The sequence below is a fragment of the Alosa alosa genome, chromosome 18 (genome assembly GCF_017589495.1).
Source record: "Alosa alosa isolate M-15738 ecotype Scorff River chromosome 18, AALO_Geno_1.1, whole genome shotgun sequence".
In the NCBI taxonomy this organism is placed as follows: Eukaryota; Metazoa; Chordata; class Actinopteri; order Clupeiformes; family Clupeidae; genus Alosa; species Alosa alosa.
This window is the reverse complement of record NC_063206.1, coordinates 12,152,757-12,177,598: the sequence shown is the minus strand read 5'-3', so window position 1 is coordinate 12,177,598 and position 24,842 is coordinate 12,152,757. Positions and strand designations below refer to the sequence as shown.

The following is a 24,842-nucleotide window of genomic DNA, read 5'->3' as shown; positions in this document are numbered from 1 at the left end:
CTCTCTCTCTCTCTCTCTCTCTTTTCTGTTTGCTGCCTACTGGTGGTGCTCCTCCTGCAGTGCCCCCCTCTGGCCAATGGGGGGCGTTGTTAATCTGCAATGAGCAGGAAGGAAGGTAGGAAGGCAGGCAGGCAGGGTCGGCCAACCAGCCCCTGTGCAGGGTGCTTATCGGGGGGGCAGACAGCGTAACCCTTCCCCTGGCTGATGGGCACAGATAGCGCTCCTATGGAAATCTATTCCTTCAGGTTGTTTGTTGCCTGATTACATGATTTAGATTTTATATTTAGATGGAGGAATCCATCACACACACACACCATCACCACCCACCACCCCTACCCTCCCACTCTTCATCTGATATGTTTTAGTTTTGTCTCACCATTTCAGATCAAAAAAGGAGAAACGAAAAAAAAACACCACTGGAAACTATCTTTGTGTGTGTGTGTTTAGTGGTGGATATATTGTTTGTGTGTTTAAAGCAGCAGTAGCCTGGCTAGCCTACACTACATTGGTGTGAGTGAAGACATACAGCAGCAGAATGCCTTGTGCTCTGTGCAGATGCGATAGCAGCGTGTTTGTTGCCCTCTGTGTGTTGTAGCACTGCGTTGTTGTGTGAATGTGTTTGTGCAGCACGATGTCGTGGTGTGATGTGGTGGATGTATCTGTGTGTATGGGTTTAACTGGAGCAGTTTGTTGGCATGTTTGTATCTCACCTGTGTCTGTGTGTAAGGCATTAGCATACATTTCTGTGGTTTTGAGAGTGTGTGAGTGTGTGTGTGTGTGTGTGTGTGTGTGTGTGTGTGTGTGTGTGTGTATGTGTATAACAGAAGAGGTTTACTGGCGCGTGTGTGTGTGTGTGTTGTTTGTGCAGACGGGGGGACGGCTGTAAGCTGGCGGCAGTGCCGGGGCCATTTTAACAAGATTACGTCAGAGAATGCGCCGACTCCCCGAGTGGCCTGTGAGCCGCCGGAATCTCGGCGTTCCGTGGATTTGCCTGGATTTAAAAAGCCGGCTCCCTCTCAGTTTCCCACATCTCCCCCAACCCCCCACCCCCTACCCCCCTCTCTTCTCTCCATCCAAAGCCGGCCTCGATAAGACTTCAAAGGCGGACACAATTAATAATGTGTTTACATTATCCATGGTCATATGCAGCTTTTTGCCTGACCCCCCTCATTAAGACGAGCATGTAACTCTATTGTGTGGCCGGGAGTCCCTGTGTAAAAGCCTCTTTGTCTCTTTTGAGCAGTTTGATTCTCTGTTTTTTTTATTATTGTTTCCATAAAGGCCTAGCTGGACTCCGACGTCAGAATTCTGATTAGTGGGGACAAAAAACGCAAGGATTTCGTTTGAAACCGTTTCACCGATCTGAAAAGAGCAGCCATTTTTGAGCCCTTTCGGCTTTTGTTTTTTGCACAATGGCGAGCACTGGCACTCTTGTTTTGGCCTTAATGTTACAACAACCAGTAAATATTTCAATTTCCCCTTCTGTTGAAGAGGAAATGTAAGGCCCTCTTTTGTATTTGTCATTATTGTGTGTGTGTGTGTGTGTGTGTGTGTGTGTCCGTGAGTGCAAGTTGGGGAGGAGTGCAGGATTCACACACTCCACTGGGCAGAACTCTCACAGGCACACTCTCACCTGCACAGACCCCAGCCTGGCCCTGAACTTCTTATCGCTCTGGGCAACCCATCGCCATGCCTACAGCCTGCTGTCTCCCCCTCTCAGAGCAGCCTATCTACAGCGATGGCCTCTCATAGCACTTCTCTCTCACATACACACACTCACTCACTCAGACAAACACACACACGCACACACACACAGCCACTCTTACTCACACTCTCTCTACCTTTTCAAATGTTGTATATTGACACACGGGGCCCTGTATCCTGTATCTGATCCATTTCATTCTTTGGTTCACTCTGGAGTCCTTCTCTCCCTCTCCCTCTCCCTCTCTCTCTCCCTCTCTCTCTCTCTCCTGAGTGTTGTTATGTAGAGTGGGTCTCTCAGCTGCTGCTCCCATGTCCGTGTGCCTTTTCTCTCCCTTCCTTGCTCTGCCTCCCTCTCCCTCCCTGGCCCTCTTTCCCCACTTATTCACAGCTGCCCTCGAAAGGCCACAATCACTTTCACTTCCATTGCACAGTTACTCAATCACTCTCCTCTTTCTTTCTCTCTCTCTCTCTCTCTCTCTCTTTCTCTCTCTCTCTTCTCTCTCTCTCTCTTTCTCGCTCTTCTTCTCTCTGCAGCCGAGTCCCATCCCCAGCCCTGTGCTCGGAGGGAAGCCCAACGCCAGTCAGTCCCTTTTGGCCTGGTGTCGCGAGGTGACCAAGAACTACCGCGGCGTCAAGATCACCAACTTCACCACATCCTGGAGGAATGGCCTGGCCTTCTGCGCCCTGCTCCACCACTTCAGGCCAGACTTGATGTGAGTCAGTCTTTGTTTCTTTGTTTCTTTGTTTGTTTGTTTCTTTCTTTCTCTCCTGCTCTTTTGCTTCTACATCTAATTTCCGTCATTCTCTAGCCTCTCTTTGTCTCTCTTGTTTCTTGTCTACCTCCCACATTGTGTATATTGTGACGATCAGGTATTTGCCATCCTATACAGTCCCGCAACAACACATCCGGCCACTAGCACTCCTCCCTTCCCCCATCTTATTTGTTTATCACACATGCGGTCTCATCTATGTATACCACACACACACGCACATATATACACACACACACACAGACACACACCTTACAATCCCATAATTGCACCGCCAACAGTTCCTCCCTGCTCTCCACACAAACGTGTACAGTGCCCCCTCCACCACCCCCAGCCCCGGCCCATAACCTCGGCTGCGTTTGGGTGAGATTGCAGCCTTGGGGAGGTGATGATGGGGTGTTGGATGGGGTGGGGGTGGTGTAGGGTGTAAATATCAGAGTAATGGAAGAATGTAATCCTCCTCATGATTCCACTGAATGCAGAATGGATCTCATCAGGAACACGCGCAAATCCCACTTAATTACAACACTCGCCACACATTCCCAATGACAACACTGCACTGCCTGAACAGCCTACCCGCCCCCCAACACACACACACACCCACACACACACTTTTACTCTCATTCACTCATACTCACGCAAACACACACTCAAAGTCTTCCTCACATCACAGACCCAAATTGACACTGCTTCCCATAGGTTTCCTTTTTTGATATGACAACCCTGCAGAATGAAAGGATTAAAATTCTGAAAGGCAGAGATGGGGATTTGATTTGATGATTGTTTGTGTGATTGATTTGATTGATTATCATAAAGTGACAGACAAGCAATCACCAGTCAATCGGTTTGCTCCATTAAAGTGCATTTATATTTATTTTATTTATTTATTTCCTTTTCTAAGTTTGGCGGCTGCTCCTCCGGCTTAGTGTCACCGCTGACTTATTTATGGAGCTTTGACTAATTACGGCCTTATGTCTGTTAAGTAGCAGATTGCACGAGTAGTGCTGCGCGTCGGTAATAATACCCCGGGAGACGAACACGCCTGGGTGTATGAGGAAATGGGGATTACTGCTGAGTTTATACAGACAGGCCGCTGGTGTTTGCCTCGGCTTTAATAAACGCACTTGTGTGTGTGTGTGTGGTGTGTGTGTGTGTGTGTGTGTGTGTGTGGTGTGTGTTGTGCTGTGAGGCCCCTAGGCAAAAGGGAGAGAATGAGTAGAGGAGAGGTGCAACATTAAAGGGCTGGTACGATCAGGGCTAGTGGTAGGTCTATTGTCGTTATTTCTTGTATTTTACACTCTATTAGTTTGGTAGATTGCGGCGCTGTGAAATTGCATGCCGCAGCCCATGAATGCCATTACTTATGATTTTAATCGCCAGTTGTTTTTCCCTCAGGTGTGATATTTCTTCTGTCAAGTGAGCCCCTTCTCTCCCTCCCCTCCCCCCCCCTCCCCTCTCTTTCTTATCTCTCTCCCCCCTCTCTCTCATCCCGATCAGGTTTGTTGTTTCTTAACTGTCTGTCCACACCCAGAGACTATAAAGTCGCTTAATCCTCAGGATTTAAAGAAAAACACAAGGCAGGCTTTGCCCGCCGTCTCGGCTGCCACACCCTTTATTACCCTAGTATTTATTTTACCTCATGTTCTTAATCCCTTACAGGGAGCAGCACCGGGCAAAAGAACTTCTCTCTGTCTCGCTCTCGCTTCCTGCTCTGTAGCCCACGTTCCCACCCAGGGCCTTCTAATTGCCACTCTTAGATGGTAGCTCCCCTGTGGACACTGATGGAAAGTGTGTGTGTGTTTGTGTGTGTGTGTGTGTGTGTGTGTATTTATGAAATGTTGCTTTTTACCCCCTTAGTGTTTGCAGAGTAAGATAGAAAGGAAAAATCAGCTGGGAGCAGCCTGATAGATAGCATCATAATTTCAAAAGCCTGCTGTGGTTGTACTTAAACTACCTCTTTTCATACACAGGTAGATTAGGGGGATGGATAGAGACCAAGAGAGAGAATAGAGAGAGACCTGAGGTGCGTTCAGATTTGACAAACGGTGGCGGACGTTCATGGTGAACATGTTTTCTCACTGTTAAGTTAAATTTGAACGATTTGGTGTTAACATTCCATTGTAACGGTAATTACACTGTTACCCTCAGCAAGCTCACGTCCAGATCCACTGTATGTTCACAGAGAACTACCTCCGCAGACTACCTCCTGTGATTGTTCGCAAGCGCTCGCCGAAAACTGTTCGTAAAACGTTCGCAAACGGTCGCCTATGTTTGAATCTGAACGCACCTCAGGCCTGAGGGGAAGACTGCAGGCAGGAACACGAAAACTCCAGAGGAGGGGGGATGGAGAGAATGAGGATGGTATAGCAGGCTTGAGCAGAGGGAAAGAAAGGTGGATGACAAGAGAGACTGAGTGAGAGAAAGAGAGAGAGGGGAAGACACCATAATGTGTGCGGAGGTCCCAGGAGCATTCTCCTCTCTCCTCTCTTTGACATGAAAAGCATGTTATGTGCCGTTTGTGGTGGCGGGCCGGGGCCTGCTGTAATCCCGTTTGCAGCTAAACATTTGCCTTTAAAGCACGGCGCGGCATCCCCTCCTTTATAAGCTGATCTCCCCATCCATCCCTCTCTTCCTCTCTCTCTTTCACTCCTCTCTCTCTCTCTCTCTCTTTTTCTCTCTCTCTCTCTCTCTCTCTCTCTCTCGGCTTTCCCCTTCCCCTTGCCTCGCTTATCCCTGGTCTGCCCTCCCCCATTGAGGAATTTTTCATGAATGTGCACTCCATCTAATAGGTTTTTCCCCTGAGAGATCCCGACCCCTGAGAGGCTGTCATACCGCCATCGCCTCCCTCAGCCCCACAAGAGAAAGGAGGAGAAGGAGAAGAAGAGGAGGAAACGCTGGCGGGCGGGCGTTCCAAGAAAGGCTAGCTGAACATGCCAGCTGGAGATTAGCCATCCTTTTCTGTTTCAGGTTTTTTCTTTTCTTCCCCCCCCCTGAACCCGCTGCAGTGGCCGTCCAAGTAACTGGTCTCTCTTTCTCTCTCTCTCTGTTGCTTACTTGCTTATGCTCACCGGCCCCACACGCTTTTAGAGTGCTCCCTTTGTAGCTTAACCCATGTGGGTGTCTGCATATGTTTGGGAAGTGTTTTGTATATTAGCTAACCCGGTTGGAGGGATTTGTTCTCAATCCCGCCAAGGGGATTTTTCCCTCCTCTTCTCTCTCTCTCTCTCTCGCCACAGTTTCGCACAGAAGTGTAACACATTCCATGGTAGAATGCAGATGAGTGTAAGCAAGTTGCCATGAACTCTCGCAACAAATAACCGAAGTTCCTCTCAACTCTCCTCTCTCTCTCTCTCTCCTCAGCTGAGCGCAGCTCATCGGCCTCTATCGGCCCTCCTGAAGAGAACTCTACATTGTTTATTGTCCCCCGACCCCCTTTCTCTGTCCCCCCACGTCCACTCTTTTTCCTCTTTCATCACCCCATTCCACACCTCCCCCATTCCCTCCCTCCTACTTTACCCCCGTGGGCCTGATGGCTACATTGAGTGTGTCAGTTGGCTTCCTGCAGGTTGATTTCCGGCTCTCTCTCTCACACACACACACTCTACTGACTGATAACCCCCGCTGCCCTTGTTTGGAATGAATGCCTCAGCGGCAACAATGGCCGCCGTAGAGAGAGAGGGAGAGACAGACGGGGGCTGAGTGGGGGGGGGGGGGGGGGGGTTAGGCTTCTTGCAGATTGGTGGTGGTGGTGGTGGTGGGGGGGCGATGGGGAATTGGGTGGGTGGGTGTGGAGGGGTTGGTCTGTCGTATTTGACGTTTTCCCTCCCTCCCACCCAATTAAGCAGACATCCCGAGCTGAATGACTGAACGCTACTCTCAGCGGGTAAACGGAGAGCCTGGTTAAGGCCACAGTCACAGGTGACTGCTGCAGGGACCACAGAGGTTAAGGGCCTGCTCCCCTGACACACACACACACACACACAGCTATTCTTGTTCATTTGATAGAATCACCCCACCCCCATCTCTTCTATATGAGAAGTGATTGCCATAATCCACAATGCCATTGAAATATGATAGATAAGAACAATCAATAGTAGCCAGGAAGAGAATAAATTTCTCTTTATCGCCTTGTGAAAGAGATGCATTATCACTGAATTAGTGGGTACGGGTGTTTGAGCGCGACTGAGAATGTGTGTGCATGTGTGTGTCTATGTGTGATTGGATGTAAGAAGAGAAAAGGGTAGTAATTTCCCATGATATCTGATCTGGGTGAATTTGTTCCTGCTGCAAACGAACGGAAAAAAAAAATTGTGGAGGCATGCTTGCCTGCGGGCTGGGCTGCTGATAGGCGGAGATGGACATCTGTCACTCACCCTGTCTGTCTGTCAGTCATTCCGTAAGTCACAGACTCTGGCTTTCTCAGCCCGAAAACAAAATGCTTTTCATCACATTCAGACGGGGGATGGGGGTGGCGGTGGGAGCACCACAATCTGCCTGAGAAAGAGAAAGTTAACTCCCCTAAAATGACGGCACTAAGCCAGAACTCATCTTGCTCATCCTGCTCCCCAGAAAGTGCCTGTTGTTTGGGGGGGAAAAAAATAGTGTCATGATATTATTTCCCACACCTGAGAGGTATGATTGAGCCTTGGTGATAGGACGCTTCAAAAGACGCTCATTGTGAATGTCGACCTGCAATAATACCAATAGCTACCCCTCCACCCCTCTCCTCCCCTCTCCACCTCCTTTCTCTCTTTCATTCTCTCTGTCTTGCTCTCTCTATTCAGATGTCTGCTTGTCGCTCTCTCTTCAGGAGCATACTCTGGGTGAGAAGGGAACAATACAAACACACTTTGCTCCTCTGAATAAGTGTTAGAAACCCAATCAGGGCCCTTACAGGCTCCTTTATCTCGCACTCTTTCTCTGGGAGGAACCGGGGGGTACGAGGGAGCGGCGTGGTGTGGCGTGCAGGAGAAAACTTAAACGACAGCCTGTAACTGCAGACTCCTCGTTTAAAAAAAAAAAAAAAAAAAAAAGAAAACCTTTCACTTTTTTGACATGTCCTCTCCCTTTTTCAATCACTCACACACATATGCAGCATATGTACACACACACACACACACACATTCTGTCTCCCCTGCTCACACACTATTCCACTCTCTCCACTCTCCATCTTCGACGTTCTGAAGGACGGTGGCTCCACCACCCCTTTTGTCCACGCTCCCGAAGAATCGGACTTGTGAGGTTACGGGGAAGAAAGGAAAGTGAGAAACGAAGGAAGGAAGGAAGGAACGCGGGAGTGAGAGAAGTTATAATTAGTTGTAAACGGAGAAACGGCTTAGCCTTTGATTTACCCCTGTCCCCCAACCCCCCACACCAACAATGTTTAAAAGAGGTGAGAGACCTTGATAAACCGGGCTGGTCAGACTCGCCATAGCCAGACAATGCCTACACTCATCAACAGGTTGGATTTGCCCCCACACCCGCAGATACAAGCAGCGATAGGAGGAGAGAGGGGGGCAGAAAAGGATAACACAAAATAAGCTGGGATGAAGAAAGCTTTTTTCGCAAGCTTGTAAAGCAGGAAAAGGACAAAACTCCTTTTTTTTAGTTTTTTTCTGCCGCCGTCGTCGTCATGATGGTGGTTGCCCGACTTACGCATGCGCACACGCGGCCCCAACAAGTACATACGCAGATGCCTACTCCCTTACTCTCATGTCCCTCCTCCTCCTCCTCCTCCTCCTCCCCCTCCTCCTCCTCCTTTTACCGCGACTATCAAGTGATCAGGGATTGAGTTTTGCTGCTTGATTATCTGCCTGTATTTCTCATCAGGACAAATCAGTGCAATTACACGCCGGCTAGAAAGGAGAAGGTTGATGGGCCATGATAAGGCCCCAGCACGGATTAGTTCACTGTTTCTTTATATCTCACTTTCTTATCTTGGAGAACCATCCTTGACATTACCTGTCAGTAGCAGACTCCTACCCGCCGATCCCTGATTGTCCTATTCCAAATCTAGTCAGACGACATCACACCACCTCCTCCCCACAGTACACCACACACACACACACACACACACACACACACACACACACACACACACACACACACACACACCTACGTGTGTACACGTATACACATGCAAGTTCCTGTCAGCTGCCCTGATGGCTCAGCCTCTGGATCCGTGTTTGTGCCTGTTTTGGGGCCTGTTGTAACATTGCCCGGTTATGGGTGCTGCTTGTGTGTGTGTGCTTTGTGTCTAAAGGGAGGGCCTGCCGACAAACATACGCACACACACACACATTCTCTCAGGCCGTCCTTTTTTTCAACTACTACATTTTAATTACCTGGAAATACTTGTGTTGCGACTTTAGTCAAACCATTAGTCATGCTTTATGTGTCTTCTAATGACTGCATCTCCTTTCTGCTTGTGTGAGAATTGTTTATTCTGTATGGGTATATGGTTCTCATGTTTGTAATCCTTAAATCGGGGATTAATCATCTAGAATATGATCTAGACTTCTAAACTCCCAGTAATATGTAGCCGCAGGGCATCTTTGTGTTTTAAAGCACTAACACCATGTTCGATGTTATGAGCCCTGTTGCTGAAGTATGTTGTCATACATGCACTAAAAATGCCATTTTGATCTCAAATGATCCCATTATTCTCCTCCTTTATGAGCTATGAGTATTTTTTGTGGCTTTATTTAAGCAGTATTGCATTCATAGTAACAGAATCTGAAATGGTCCCTTAGTTGTAAGTTCTGGGCACAGTAAACTGAGTAGGTTGTAATGGTGGCTTGTTGCCCTCTCTCCGCAGGCATATGATGGCTTCGCCAGCCTGGGCATCTCGCGCCTGCTGGAGCCCTCGGACATGGTGCTGCTGGCCATCCCGGACAAGCTGACGGTGATGACTTACCTGTACCAGATTCGCGCCCACTTCAGTGGCGAGGAGCTCAACGTGGTGCAGATCGAGGCCAACAGTAGCCGAAGCACCTACAAGGTGGGCGACTTCGAGACGGACACCAACAGCTCCATCGACCAGGACAAGTTCTACGCCGAGCTCCACGGGGTGAACCAGCCCGCCGATGGTGACGTGACGGCCACCGCTGAGACAAACGGAGCAGCCAAGGGTCACGGGGTCGAATCCGAGCCGATGGAGGAAGAGGCGGCGGCGGCGGTGGCTTCGGTCGTGCCGACCACCGTCTCAGCCACGCCCGTCGCCAAAGAGCGAGCAGCGTCCCCTCCAATGGCATCACCCCGTGCGATGGACGTGCACCCCAGACCTGCCCCGAGGACAGCAGACTCAGGCACGGACGCCAGCAGTGCTGGACGATTCTCGCCCGAGCCGCGACAGTTGCAGAAGGCCGACACCCTGGACATGGGCGACTTGCCCCAGAGGGTGGAGAGACGCCAGCAGGATGCCACCACTGCCATCACTGGGCCCTCAGACAGGGACGCAGACAAGAGGCACCAGGGGCCCGCCAAGCCCCAGAGAGAGTCCCCGGATCTGGGCTCTCCCGTGCGCCGGTTTGGCCCCTCACCCCCCCACAAGCTGGGCTTCACCTACAACCGCGACGCTGACCTCATCAAGAAGAAGAGGGCCAGCCTGAGGCACTCGGAGTCGGACACCACGTCCGACAGCAGCACACCACCACCACCACCACCCTCTCAGAACCACACCACAGACACCCCCGCCAGATCACCACAGGTACATGTAGGCCTCCACCAACCCCGTCGGCCCCCCCGAGCCTCCACCCAATCCTGACCCCTCCCCCCAACCCTTTTAAGTTAACTCGGGGTGCTTCGTCAGGGCAAGCAGCTCGGCAGAAGCCTCAAACCCACTGACAGCAGCGTTGTAATGTTGACATTTCATTATGTTTTCCTTTTTGCGCGCTGATGGTAATATTCTCCCCGGCTCGCCTGCAGTTCCGCTTGAGAGCCTCTCATCTGCTCACCTCGCCGAAGAGGAATTTCCTCATCCCGGCGCCCGCTGCCACCGCTTTATCAGACAGCCGTTTGGAGCCGCGCCGCTCCGCACTGAGCCCTGCTGTCAACGCAGCGGCCCAATCTCAGACAGATGTGCTACTTTTTATTTATTTCCTTATTTATTTACTTGTTTATTTATTTTTTCGCGTGGTGCCAAGACGAGGCGGTTGCTAAGGAAACCGGGCCGTCGGATTTTGAACCGTGACGACCATTCGTCCCAGTGTCCCCTGGTGACCCGACCATTGGCCTCTCTCTCTCTCTCTCTCTCTCTCTCTCTCTCTCTCTCTCCCTCTCCCTCCCTCTCTCCGTCTCTCCCTCTCTGTCCCCGCTGGAGTGTGTAACTCCCTGTGTGTACGGCCGCTGTCGGCCTCTATTCTCCGCTGTGGATTACTCGCGATGGGCGCCCCGATAGTGTGCCAGGCTGGCGCCGCTATCTCCTCACAGGCCTGTCATCGTTCTCTCCCGGTGCCGCCGCTGTTGCTTTGGCGGCGAGAGCTTCTGCTCGTTGAGCCCAGTAATGAGAAAGCCGTCGCCGATAGTGCGGGATATATCCACGCTTAAAACTCTGCACAGAGATACTAATCCTGCTTGTACAAAAATATCTCACACATATTTATAAAAACATTCATACTAACACATATATACACAGACATTCTAAGTCCTAGGTCCTATATTCTAAGGCCTACTTTACTACTGGCCTCTGATTGGTTGATTGTCTGTTTTTGCTTTAGGAGGCTGCACCTGTCCTGTCTCCCAGTACCTCTGAGGAAAAGGTAAGAAAATGTTTCTCTTTCTCTCCATTCACTCACTCACTGACTCACACACACACTCACTCACTCACATACACTTGTGTGTGTGTGTGTATATGTATATACATGTATATACATGTATATTGTGTGTGTGTGTATATACATATACACACACACAAGTTCAGGAAGACTAAACCACCATCGCAACTGTGGGCAATCTTGCACACGCCTGAATGCCTGAAAAACCCCCGAGTACAAAAAAAACATAAGATGTGTCCTTCTCCGTTCACCTTCAGCCTCCCTGTCTAAGGTCTTCTAGACTTCCTGAGCATTGCTCATAAGATTGGTTTGTTCCCAGTGCCCGTCTCATGCCACCCCCCCACCCCTGCTTCTCTGTGCCCTCTCTGCCCGCAGAGGGTGCTCTCCCGTCAGGAGGAGCTGAAGGAGAGGGCCCGGCTGCTGCTGGAGCAGGCCCGACGAGATGCCGCCATGAAGGCCGGCAGCAAGCACACTGCCCAGAGCACTCCCGCACGGACGCCGCAGATCACAGACGTGAGTCATGCACACACACACACACACACACACACACACGCACACACAAACAAAAACAAACTCTCCCACATACTTGTACACACCCTCATGCACCCATCACATGCATGCGTATACCTTTGTCCAAACCATCCTGTAATTTAGGGAAATATGCCACAAGCATTCCTGCACTCCCACACCTCCAGCACGTCAACAGGAGCAGCATTGCATTATCAAGAGCACACCGAGGCACACAGAGAGAATTATGAACAGATACACACGCACAGTGTCTTTTGCAGATACACACAATGACTGGTGTGCGTGTGCATATATGAATGTATGTAAATGAGAGGCAAGGGGGCACCTCTCTCTCTCTCCTTTCTGTGCGTCATGGAGCGTGTGTTTGTTCTACGTGTGTGTGTATGTGTGCGTGTGCATCTTGTCGGTGTGTGTGTGTGTGTGTGAGAGCGAGTGTCCTGCTGAGTCTCCCCTGTGAAGGGTAACGATCGGCGGCAGCGACATCGCGTCCCGCCCGTCTGCTCTCCGTGCATAATGGCCCGGGCGCGGGTTCGCCACCCCACCCAGCGCCTGTGTAATTAGCGATTAGCTGACGCGCAGCCATTAGTCAGCCCCTCAAGGGCCCCGCCTGCAGGCTACGCCCCCAGCAGAGAGCTGCAGCCCCCCCACCACCACCACCCAGGCTGAGGAGGGAAGGGGACGCACCAGAGGAAGTGGAAGGCAAGCGGTACTGGGCAGGGGTGTCGCAGACTGGCAGGGGGGGCATGGAGAGAGGGGGAAAGAGAAAGAGAGAGGAAGAGAGAATGGGAGAGAGAGAGAGTAAGGGAGAGAAAGAGGGGGTGAATATTAAACAGTGAGGTAGAGGTGTGGGGTCTTCTTTGTGTGCGTGTATCGGACTCTTTTCTTTTTCACTCTCATGCTCACTCCTGCGATTGGTTTCCCCTCTCTCTCTCTCTCTCTCTCTCTCTTTCTTTCTTTCTCTCACTCATACTCACACTCACACACTGTCAGAGTCCTTTTTCCCCTTAAGTGGGACAGGAAAAGGCATGGGCAAAAGAAGTTTTGTGTGTGTGTGTGTGTGAATAAGAATGACATCTCTGATCAGGCCATTGTGACCGCTAGTCGGTGCCAAGTATGAGAGAATGCCGTAAATGGGCAGGCAGAAAGGGAGTGGAGTTAGGACACTTCACAGGCTGTTTGAGGACTGGCCTGGAAGGAACAGGAATTCTCATTCTCTCCCTCCCTCTCTCTCTCTCTCCCTCTCTCCCTCTCCTCTCTCTCTCTCTCTCTCTCTCTCTCTCTCTCTCTCTCTCTCTCTCTGAGCATGGAAGGCAGTGTTCCATTGTGGAAGTGAGAATGATGGACATTTTCATTTGTTTATTCCCAATTGCTGGCAGCATGGCTCGGGCTGACAGCAGCACTTCTCAGGCTGTAGAGTGTGCCGGTCTCCAGTGGAGCAGTCTTGTGTGTGTGTGTGTGTGTGTGTGTGTGTGTGTGTGTGTGTGTGTGTGTGTGTGTGTGTGTGTGAGTGAGTGTGTGTTTCTCACCTCCGTCTGGCCTGTTTCTCTGCTCTGATAGTGTCATAGCCTGAAGAGGCCCCCAAATACATGCTCTTCCTGTGCATTCACATCCTAGAACTCAGTTACATATTTTTCTATGCCCTACCAACTCACTCTTTCTCTCCTTTACTCGCTCCCTTCTTTCCCTGACTCACTTGATGGATGGTTCCATGAAAGGTCACCTAAATTGCCCAGTGTTGGTGCTTTAGCGTCAGCAGTGAATGCATGGGGCGGGCACTCTTCGCTTGCCCTGCTCCTCTCGGACACAGCCTAAATAAAAATTGAATGTAAAAAAACCTGCAGTCGAATCGCCTGACATGCCTGAGATTTCGAGCCGGAAAATACATATGGTTGGTTGAGCACAATATACAGAGGACATCAGAAGCCTGGAGTCAGAGCAGGGGGAAGTGTGTGTGTGCAAGGGAGAAATAAGAACCGCCCTGGCCAAATCCAAATGGCATTTTCAAATGTTCAGCATTGTGTTTTTTCCTTCTTCTTCTTCTTTTTTTTCTTTAAAAAGGGAGAAAAAGTCCGACACACCAGCGCAGGCGTGGGGAGTTATGACAAGGGATTTCAGCAATGAAATGAATACCTTTCGGTAATGAAATATCTAAAAAGCCGCAGCTTTGCACAAACGTCTCTGCCGTCTGAATTTTAAAAGGCAATGAGATGCCCTTGAATTAAATGTTTCCAGTTAGGGAGGGGGGGCAGGGGTAGAGAAGGAACCCAAGGAATACCATTTCAGCATAATCTAGAAATAAATGACAACCTTTAAAAAAAAGCAGCCGGTTAAAGAGGAAAAAATCTTCTGACAGGAAATAAAATTAAGATTTTTTTCCCCCCAAAGCGATCAGGGGCTGTGTTGGCCTTATGCAGGCTTTAAGATGAGAGACAGCGAGTTGGGGGGGGGGTTATTTAAAAAGAAATGAGAACTCCCATGTGGAAGAGGAAGGGCCGGGCCTTCGTCCTGTAGATCACCTCCAAGTTGGGCCACTCCCAACCCCCCCCCTGACCCACCAGTGCCTCCAAACCACTAACACCTCTCCTGCTTCTTCCAAGGACACAAACGGCCTAATGAGCCTCCACTGCATTAGCAAAGGTGCCATATTGAATTGTTTCACTTTTTAATAGGAAAGCCATTGATCAAAAGGAGCCCCTCCCCCCTCTTGGCTCTGATAATTGTCAGCGATTTAGATTAGATTACTTGATGTCTTGTTTTGATTGCGGCCGCGGAAATCGCCGGGCTCTGTGTTATCGCGGCAGTCGGCCCCCACTCGCCTATGTATCTCTCCCCCCGTGCTAAGTAGCAGCTTTGTGGTTTAGCGTGCATAAGGAATATTTTAATTCAATTAAATCTGGCTTCATTCTTCTAGGGTAATGGCGGTAGTGAGGTGGGGTGGGCTTAGAGTGGGGGGTGGGGGCAAGGGAAGAAATGAGGGAGGGTAAGAAAGGAGAGAGGATGGTGTGGGGTAGGAGAGAGAGAGAGACAGAGAGAGATGGAGAGAAGAAGAGAGGGTCCAAGCGCAGGGGTGTTGAAGCGCTTCTTGCTGCCTGTAGCAGTGGCGTCCCAGTCTAGAGCGGTTTTAGACACGCTCTTTTGGGTCGAGTCAGAACTTTTCCGCGGTCCGGTGAGCACTCCCACAGACTGCTCTGCTCCCAACCCGGAAGAGAGACGCACAGCCCAAAAATCACACAGGACAGAGGGTGTAGTCAAAGTTGCTGTGGTGTTAAGAGTTTTCCCCCCCTGATCATCATCACTGTGGCCGTTGTTGTAGGGGGTGCTGGCGGTCTGCAGAGGTTGGAATAGTGGAGTGGAATTGGAAGGGAGGGAGTGAGTGAGGGGGGGGGGGGGGATGGATGAGAGGGGCTGGGCCAGGCTCCGGGCTCTGGACTCTTGGTGGGCCCAGTGGAGGGTGAAAGCGGTGAGTGGGCAGCAGGCTCCTGCTCGGCTCTGCCCAGGCTCGGCTGCTCTTTGTCTGGGGGCAGCCTTGTGTGCCACTGCCCTCCTGTGTGGGTCCCTCCCCACTGATCAGCACTGTGACTGGGAGTCCTTGGCCATGTCTGACTGTGTGTGTCTGTGTGTGTGTGTGTGGGTTTTGGTTTGGTTCGGCCATGTGCTTCCATGTGCCACACTAATTGTGCCCCATCGTGCTGACGAGCACTGCTTCTTTTGATGTGAGTTCACCAGTTTTGTTTTATTTTTCTCCCCGACTTTCTCTCTCTCTCTCTCTCTCTCTCTCCCCTTCTCCTTCCCTGTCAATTTTTTTTTTGAAAGTCTCCCCACTCAGACCCCAGTGTTTTGAGGCCTTTGATAGTGGCGCAACAGTGTTAATTGTTTTGTACTTTCCTGGGTCCTCTCCTCCTAGGTGGCCTTCGTAATCTATTAGGACTTTTAGCCAGATCCCTTGTAATGTCATGCCCCCCGCCGCAAGCAAATTGGTAATTAATGAACAATCATTAAAAAAAAAAAAAGGCCTCAGACCCCCCCGTCCAACCCCACTCCTCCCCCACCCTCCCGGACCCCCGTCACCTCCACCTTATTTTGCTCCCTCTTTCATGTGCAGCGCGTGTCATTTCTACTCGAGTGCAGGTCCAGCGCAAACCCAAAGTCACATCATCTAGGCCGCCCGCACACCCCCTCTGTTTCTCTCATCCCCTCCCTCTCTCCCCCTCCTTCCTGTTCTCTCTATCCTTCTCTCTTCCTCCCTTCCTCTCCCTCCCTCCAGGCCTTTCTATCCCTCTCTCTCAGCTTTTGGAAGACCACAGAAGGGTGAAGGTGATGAGACATGAAAAGGCCAGTAAAACTTCTCGAGAAAGAAAAGCGACAATTAACACAAAAGGAGGGAAGGGGGAAGGACCCATAGTATTTAAACGTACTGTCCATACTCTCTTAAATTCCCAAAGACCGGCAGCAGGAGGAAGAGGAGGGAAGAAGACTCTCTCTTTTTCCCCCCCTCCCTCTCTCTCTCTCTTCCCCTTGGTCTCCCTTTTTTTTTTCCTGCTTCCCCTCCTTTTTCAAGTTTCCTCAACCATTAGCGAGATCAGAACAGCAATTTCACAGAGCTCTGGCCAGGGTAATTATGAGTCTTGTGGCTATGAGAGGGGCTAAGGGAGAGGGGGGCATAGGGGAGAGAGGTGAAGCGGCGAGAGGCTCGCTCAAGTGCGCGCAGATTCCAGGTGAGCTTCCTCGTGTTCACTGGCACGTTATGATTAGTTTAATTGGGCTGTGTTTGATTTTTACCGACGAGGATCTCCATAGCTCCCCCCCCCAGCCCCTCGCTCACACACACACCCCCCCCCTCACCTCCACCCACTGGCCAGAACTACCCCCCGCCCCCTCTACCCACCCCCCTCGGTGGCAGAGAGGTGACTTCTTCTCTGGGCTTCCTGTGACCCTCGTCCAGAACGGGTGGAGGTACCAGAACAGAACAAACCTTTGAACTCCCAGGCCCCTTCCCCCATACCACCCACCCCCCCCCATACCCCATCCACCCCCTCCCCATACCCACCCACCCCCTCCCCATACCCCATCCACCCCCTCCCCATACCCCATCCACCACTTTCATCTCTCTTTCCCAGTGCTCTTTCTCTCTCCTTCGCTCCCTCTGTTTCTGCTCATCCCATCTCTCTCTATCTGTTCAACTCTTATCTCTGTCTGGCGTGTTTTGACTGCATTGCTGTCGTAACACCAGCTGAGTCATCACTCCAGCTGTGTGATTGTAATAGTGCTGGACGTCTCCTCCGTCTGGACGCTCTGGTGTGCCTCTGTAAGTGAGTGCCTTCCTCCATCAGAGGGCTCTCTTCTCGGATCCATCCATATTCATGATCCTCCCCACTCATACTCCTCCCTATGTCTTTGCCTGTGTTTTTTCTGTCTCTGTACCTCTCAATTCTGTGTGTGTGTGTGTGTGTGTGTGTGTGTGTGTGTGTGTGTGTGTGTGTGTGTGTGTGTGTGTTGTGTGTGGAGAATCTTGTCCGAGTGGAAAGGTTGGATGTCAGCTCGTAATGACTAGGCACAGGCAAAAGGGGACTGTGTCCTACCAATTGGCTCACTGTGCATGCTTGAGATTCTGATTTAAATGGGCCAATTAGGCCATCCGAGCTTAATGCTGCCCTCTTCAGCTCTGATGGGCACCAGCAAACAATGCCTCTCTCCCATCATCTCTCCTCGCCTGTCAGGAGCAATCAGGAAGCTCCGTGCCATCGGACAGCATTTCTCTGTTAGTTAGCATGGAATGTGGAGCTGTGTGTGAAAAGGCCAGCAGTGTCCTCTTCCTGGTCATCCATAAGTAACAGACTATCTGACCGACCTCCGCTCCCAGACACCTCTCCTCTAGGGATCTTGGCATTAAGGAGTTTTTCAGCAGGTTCTTTTTTTTTGTCTCATGCCTTTCTTCTCCTCTTTCTTTTTTTTCTTCCTTGTTGCGTTCTCACACTCTCTCGTTCCTTCTCTCTCTCCTCCCTCCCTCCCTCTTTCTCTCTTTTCTTCTCTAAAGAATCTGCCCCTAATGAAACCAAATAGTTTAGCCAGGCTTGGAGCCGGGGCCGCAGTGAGCATCAGGGTGTTTCATGCGGCCGTGTCAGTTGATGCTCGCGAATTGGCTTGAACTGAGATCAAAGGGTCCCTCAAAATTGGGAATCTGCAGTGGAGAGACAGCTCCTTCAGTGCCCCTCTCGACCCCCCACCCCCTCTCTTTCTCTCTCTCACACACACACACACACACACACACACACACACACACACACACACACACACACACATATGCCAGCACGAACTGATCAAGCCATCAGCAGCAACTGCTCTGTGCCTCCAACTGCTACATACACACACGCACAAGCTCACATGCATATACACACTCACACACGCCAATGCACAAATACTTGCTCATACCCCCAATACACATTCTCTCTCTTTCTTTCGCTCTTTCACTTGCTGTCTCTCTCTTTCTCTCTCTCTCTCTCTCTCTCTCTCTCTCTCTCTCTCTCTCTCTCTATCTATCTCTCTCTCTCTCTCTCTCTTACCCCTGTGAATGCACTCACACAAACACACACACACACACACAGTGCACACACCTTCCAGCCTTACAGTAGCAGATGATCCCTACACTCTACACTCACACTCTTTTTTTACCCTCTCTTCTTTCTTCCCCCTTTCCAAAACAACAAGGTTCTCCTCCCTCTCTTTTTCCCCCTTTCTCATCCTACACCATTCCCTGTCTTTTTCCCCCTTTCTCATCCTACACCATTCCCTGTCTTTTTCTGTGAGATGGGCCGAGAGTCAATGAATACATAATGAAGAATGATTAAACAAGAAAAAAAAGAGATTTAAGGGCTTGAGATTTAATGTTCATTTAATGTGAAATTACAGTTGTTTAATCCAGTGGAGTTTGCTAATGCATGAGTCAGCTTGTCTATTTTCTTCCTTTTGCAGTCAGTTGAGACAGTGGGGAATGGACAGAGCACTTTAATTAAAAAAGAAAAACAATGTTTTTTAAAAAAAAACACATTTTCCTTGCTTCACGGCCACTCCATTTAGTCCCAAATGTACTTTCAGAGATTAGGGTTATGAGGACGTCCACAGTTTTGGAGGGGGAAAAAACAATGCAACATATTACAAAAGGTCTCTCTCTCTCTCTCTCTCTCTCTCTCTCTCTCTCTCTCTCTCTCTCTCTCTCTCTCTCTCTCTCTCTCTCTCACTCTCACTCTCACTCTCACTCTCACACACAGTCACTTACACTCATTCTGTGTGTGTGTGTGTGAGTGAGAGAGTGAAAATGAAATAGCAGCTCTAGCCCGCCCTCAGCGTGTCTGCTGCGTTGCTGTTGTTGAACAGTGCAGGTGAATAGGGTACACCATAATTACCTTGTCTTGTGAAAAGGGCAAACTCTTCCAATTACCAAGTGACTTTAAGGGCAGCCTACCTGTTCTTCCAGTTCCACTTCTCTCTCTCTCTCCTGATTTTGCGCCTGACATAAGGGCAACATTTTCCCAGCACACCTGTCTGTCTCACACACACACACACGTATACGTACACGTATATGCACACACGAATGCACACACACGCATACATGCACATACATACAGACATAGCAGTGACTACTTGTCCCCCTTTGTTTATTTATTGCACATTTATTTACCCTCATAAGCGTGTGTGTGTGTGTGTGTGTGTGTGTGTGTTGCTGTTCCTCCTCCTTATCCTGCGTTCTTGCTTGTTTGGTCTCCCCTCCCTCTGCTGTTTCTCATTAGAGCTCTACTGCTTTATAATTGCTCAGGGTGTTTACAGACCCCATATTTACCCCTCCTACCCAATTTGTTTCTAAACTACCCCCCCCTCCTCCTCCTTGTCAGTTTGCTACTCCACTCGTTCCTCTTATTCTCTCCATCGCCTAAGTGTCACTGGCATTCTGGAATGCCCACGCATAGCTGAGGTGTTTTAAATGTCATCTTCCCACTGGACAAACCTGGCCACTAGCCACATATACAGCAACTGCCATGAACCTCACACAATCATACACACACACAATATAACTGCCCCTGCCCCCCCCCTTAATTATTTCTTCTTTTCCTCCTGAAAAAAAAATATTTCACAAGATTTCTGCCCCCTCTCTCTCTCTCTCTCTCCTCTCCTCTCCCTCTCTCTCTCTCTCTCTCTCTCTCTCTCTCTCTCCCCTCTCCTCTCCTCCTCTCTCTCTCTCTCTCTCTCTCTCTCTCTCTCCCCCTCTCCCTCTCTCTCTCCCTCCTCTCTCTCCCTCTCCCTCTCTCTCTCTCTCTCCCTCTCTCTCTCTCCCTGTAGTAAGGGCAGACACTGTAGCCTTCCAGCTACTCCCCCCACTATCGCTTTCATTATCAGCCGGTGCCTGCGAAACCCCAGTATCATCAGAATGCACATGCAGAATCATAATTATGCCATGTACAAGTTTCTTTGATAACATGTACAGTTTTCTATTTTTTTGCTTTCTCTTCCCTCTCCTCCTCCTCCTCTACCACCAACCCCCACCCCACACACACACACACACACCTTAATTCTTTATCAAATGCATTGATCGCAGGGCGCGTGCATTGATCCAGGGCCTCCATCTGGCGGGCGGTGATAAGCGTCCGCCGCATCTCTGCCATTCACTCTGTCATTCAGCGGCGCCCCACAATTTGGCTGCAGGGGAGCAGTGACTGGGATTAGCCCCCCGTTCGGCCGACTTACTTGCATTTTAAGTTGACACCTCTGCAGCACGGCGCTGCGTACTGTGTGTGTGTGTGTGTGTGTGTTGTGTTGTGTTGTGTTGTGTTGTGTTGTGTTATGTTGTGCTGTGTGGTGCTGTGTGTGCTGGGCAGTGCTAGGGCTTGCGTGGGTGCGGGCCACATTACAAACTGAAACACACACGGCGCGACTTAGCGACGCGACACTCCTCAATAAGCTTACTCCACTAGCTGCTCAACAATGTGTAATTGGATTTGTTGGAATAACAGCAACAGCGCTACAAAAAGAGAGAGGGAAAGAGGGTGAGAGAGAGAGAGAGAGAGAGCAAGAGAGAGCAAAAGATTTCAGGAAGAATTGCAAAAGGACACAAGGTGAAGTTTTCTCATTATAGGGGGAAAAGGGAAGCCGGGCGAGAGATCATAGCAGATTGTTATTTTCCATTTAAAGGGGAAAAGAAAGGTGGACAGGAAAAATAAAAGAGGAAGGAGGGAGTGAGGGAGTGAGGCAGGGAGAGAGCGAGAGAAGGTCAAGACGGTGACTATTTTCCCAGTCGCCTTAAAAGGAGAAAAATGTCCCCGTTTTTTTGTACTGCTGCTCCCCACAGTGGTTTAGTTGTTGGTGTTTAAGCAAATGGTGAGTGTAAGGTGCACAGCATATGTCCCCATCCAGGGTTTGCCAAAGTAGGCTCCCTCAGTGAATGCAGAATTGTTTGTGAGGTTAATTAAATTCCAATTTATGTGTGTGTCTGTGTATGCCTGGCCATCTAGAAGTGATTGCAGCTGAGCAGACTGTGTGCGTGTGTGTGTGCGTGTGTGTGCGTGTGTGTCGTGTGTGTGTGTGTGTTTGTTTGTGTGCATGTGTGGGGGTGTGTGTTCAGGCATTACTGTGGGTATATGCACCGCATATTCACACAGTCATCTTGTCTACGCAAAGGGATTGTGACCCCCCCCACCCCATTCCCCTTCCCCCCAAAAAAAATCCCTCCCCTCTTTGAGCCGAACACTGGCTGTGTTTTGACAAATGTATCTGCCCGCACCCAAGTGGCTGGCATAGCAGCTGGTCGCCTGGCTGGCCGACTGGCACCGCGGCTTTAAGCAGCAGGCGGCATGCTTGGCCAGCCGAGCAACACCCAGGCCCCAGCCTCGGCTCACTGACCCCCAGCCCCCACAGTCCCCTCCGTTCCTCCGCAAGCCCCCACGTCCACCCCGATCCCTCCATTTCTCCTCTCATCCCCACAAACACACCATTCGCTGCACCCCCTCTTTCTCCTCCTGTCTTCTCCTTCAAAAAGAGCAGCCAGGCCAGAGGGACAGGCACCTCGAGCCTCGGCCCACAGAGAGCACCTCTCTCTGGGCCTCACTCTCCGGCAGACTTCTCTACTGTCCTAGCAGGCCGCCCTGGGTGTTCAGGCTTTTTTTTTTTTTTTTTGTGGAGGCGTTTTTCTCTGGCTTTTTATTCTTTTGAGGGAGACTAAATCTTCTCCCACCCCATCCCTCTCTCCTCCCCCTAACTTTTTAGTTTTGTCCTCTGCCACCCGGACACTTCTTCCTTCGCTTTTCCTTCTCTTTCTTTTCTTTCACACGCTCTTCTTTTTCAATTTTCATTGACGCTCTTATTATCCCTGTGATCACCAGCTCCAGGGCTGGATGGGCCACTGATCACTACTCCTCTTTTCTGCCCCCCCCCCCACACACACACACACACACACACTACTCCTCGCCCCCCACCCCACCCCACCATCTATGTCCAGCCTGCAGACTGTGCGGCGGTCAAGCTCCAGTGTAGCTGAAGTAGGGCCACTTGAAGCCCATTTGGGCAGCTCGTCTCTGGGATGAGTCAGGCACCAATGGGGGCCAACAGCTCCAGTAGTCGGGAGACGTCAGTGGCTCCAGAGCTGCATTGTGCCCCGACACTCCCAAGCCCATGAGCCTCTGGGTCGCCCTAGCAGAACACACAGCTCGCAAATTAACCACCGCACCACAGGTTTATTTACTTCTAAAGACTGATTTAGTATTTATTTTTAGTATGTTTTTTTTAGTTTAGTATTTATTTTAAGTAAGTTATTTATTCTATAAATATATATTCTATCTATATAAGTGCAGTTTATTTGATCAAATATTGTGAAAAGTTTTATTGAGATGTGTGAGTAGTAAATCATATGTCACAGTATACATTTGTATATAGTATATTTAACAGCTTAAGTACTAATCATTTCACGTTGCCATCATTTGAAATGGCATTTCATGTCTTCAGTGATAATCTAGTGATGTATCTAGTTTTCAGGCGCAGGCCACTTTGTCAGTGTAAATGCTGCATTCCATTTTATATATTTGATTGAGTAATTATTTTGTCGTGAGTAAGAAGCTCATCTAATTCATGAATATTCACACAGTGGACTGAAACGTCATTTTAATAAATTGCATTAAGTGCACCAATGATTTGCTCTTTCAGAAAAAATAGTAATAATGAGTTTATTCAGTCTGAAATAGCATGTTTACTTTTGGTGTCTGCAATAATTTTGAACGAGGGGCGTTTGCAGTTATTACACATACCACAGGTTTTTTTTTTGTTTTTGTTTTACCTAATTTTATGTGTAGCTTTGTGATCCTTAAAATCAACCCAGGTATTATCACTGTGGCATAGTGCATATTCTGCATTTAAAAAAGACTAGTTTCATCCATTAAAATGTCATGTAAAATTCATCCAGCATCTGAGGCTCCATTTGGCCTCCCTGCTGCCTGTGTCTGTTCCCAGGCCCCGGCTCGTTACAGCAGTCTCTCATCACTAAACTCCGCGGCCTCCTGAATGGCATGCATTGCAGCAACAGTAATCCTTGCCTCTGGACAAGCAAAGAATTCTCATTTTCTCCAAATGGCTAACACCACAATGAATCTCCTCCCTCGCTGCCGCGGCTCGGCCAAGGCCAATGCATTCCTGTCTAACAGCAATGATATCCGCAAGGGTGCCCAGAGATTTCCTATCGCAGCGGAGAATAAGGGAAAAGACCTGGTAATGATATTACATTATTAACTGGGGCTTGCAGACCAGCTCGGGAGACAATGGGGAGGCAGGAAGGAGAAAGTTCTAGACCTTTCTTTGTATGTGTTCTTTTTTTTGCGGTCAGATGAAGAACAGAAGTAGGTGATAACCAGCACTAAAGCAGCTCCGGCAGCACCGTTTTTTATTCCTTCTTGTAGCTTCAGTATATTAATAGAGCAGTTATGCACAGTTAGAGAATACGGTCCTCTTGCGGTCCTATCGCACATGTTATGTTGTCATAACTGTTTTGCAATGCAAATAGCCATCCTTTTGCTCACAAATAAAACAATACCACATTTTGAATGGGGGGGGGGGAGACAATGCCGATAATATGAAATGAAGTCAATTGCAGAATCAGTATTCACCTAATTAAGGGGCTCTTGTTTCATTTAACCCCCACACCACCCCACACCACACCACACCACCCCCAAACCTCTTGTCGCTTGGGCTCCACGTCTCATTGACTCCTCAGAGGCCAGGCCAATTTGTTGGCCTCTCCAGCCCATGTAAGGCCCTCTGTCAGTGGGCCCAGCACCCAGCCCGTCATTCAGGCAGGCAGGCATGCAGGCACCTCCAGACCCACTGGACTTCCTCACTTCACCATGCCTGGCATCTCCCAGTGCTTGGTCTGTGAGTTTGGCTGAGAATCGCCAGCACACACACACACACACACTCTCTCTTTCTTTCTCTTACACACACACATACATTTGCACATTCACTCTTTTTTCTCTCTCTCTCTCTCTCTCTCTCTCTCTCTCTCTCTCACACTCTGTCTTTCCTTCTCTCACACACACATACACACAAATCACAGCCCTCTGGAGTCTATTTTTAATTGTTGCATTGTCTGCTGTGGTTCTGAGGGGAGAGAGTGGTGAGGGAGGCTGGTGAAAAGAACAGTCAGAGAAAATGGAGACTCCGCTCAGTGCGTTCACATTCTGCCACAACAGCCACCGACACAACTCCGCACAAAGAACCAGACCTCTACTCCCCTTTGCCCCCTCACTTCACTCTGAATAACAGCTTCTGTGACCCCCCCCCTCTTAACTAGCAGGAATCAGTTGGCATGAAAGCATCTCAAAATGTGGCGCAAGTCATTGGGTGGGCATGGGTTCAGACGGGCAAATGAAAGTGGGCATCAGAGCGGCCCACTTTCAGAAAGAAACTGCACGTGGGCAGTCCAGTATCTGATTTAAAAAAAAAAAAGGCCATTTTCCAAAAATTAAACCTATAAACAGTACTTTTTAGAGATACGTTTTGCTTTTGATAGCTAGTTTGCTGTACTGGCGACCCTGCA

At 49.7% G+C, this 24,842-nt stretch overlaps 1 protein-coding gene across 1 annotated transcript in view; it reads left to right on the top strand.

Annotated features, from left to right (window-relative positions):
* ehbp1 (EH domain binding protein 1) overlaps window positions 1-24,842 on the top strand; it is a 156,966-nt gene that overhangs the window by 82,749 nt on the left and 49,375 nt on the right. The window contains 5 exon segments of the mRNA XM_048269122.1: window positions 2,239-2,421; window positions 4,008-4,055; window positions 9,292-10,182; window positions 11,192-11,233; window positions 11,624-11,761. Of these exon segments, the coding sequence (XP_048125079.1) occupies window positions 2,239-2,421; window positions 4,008-4,055; window positions 9,292-10,182; window positions 11,192-11,233; window positions 11,624-11,761 (1,302 nt within the window).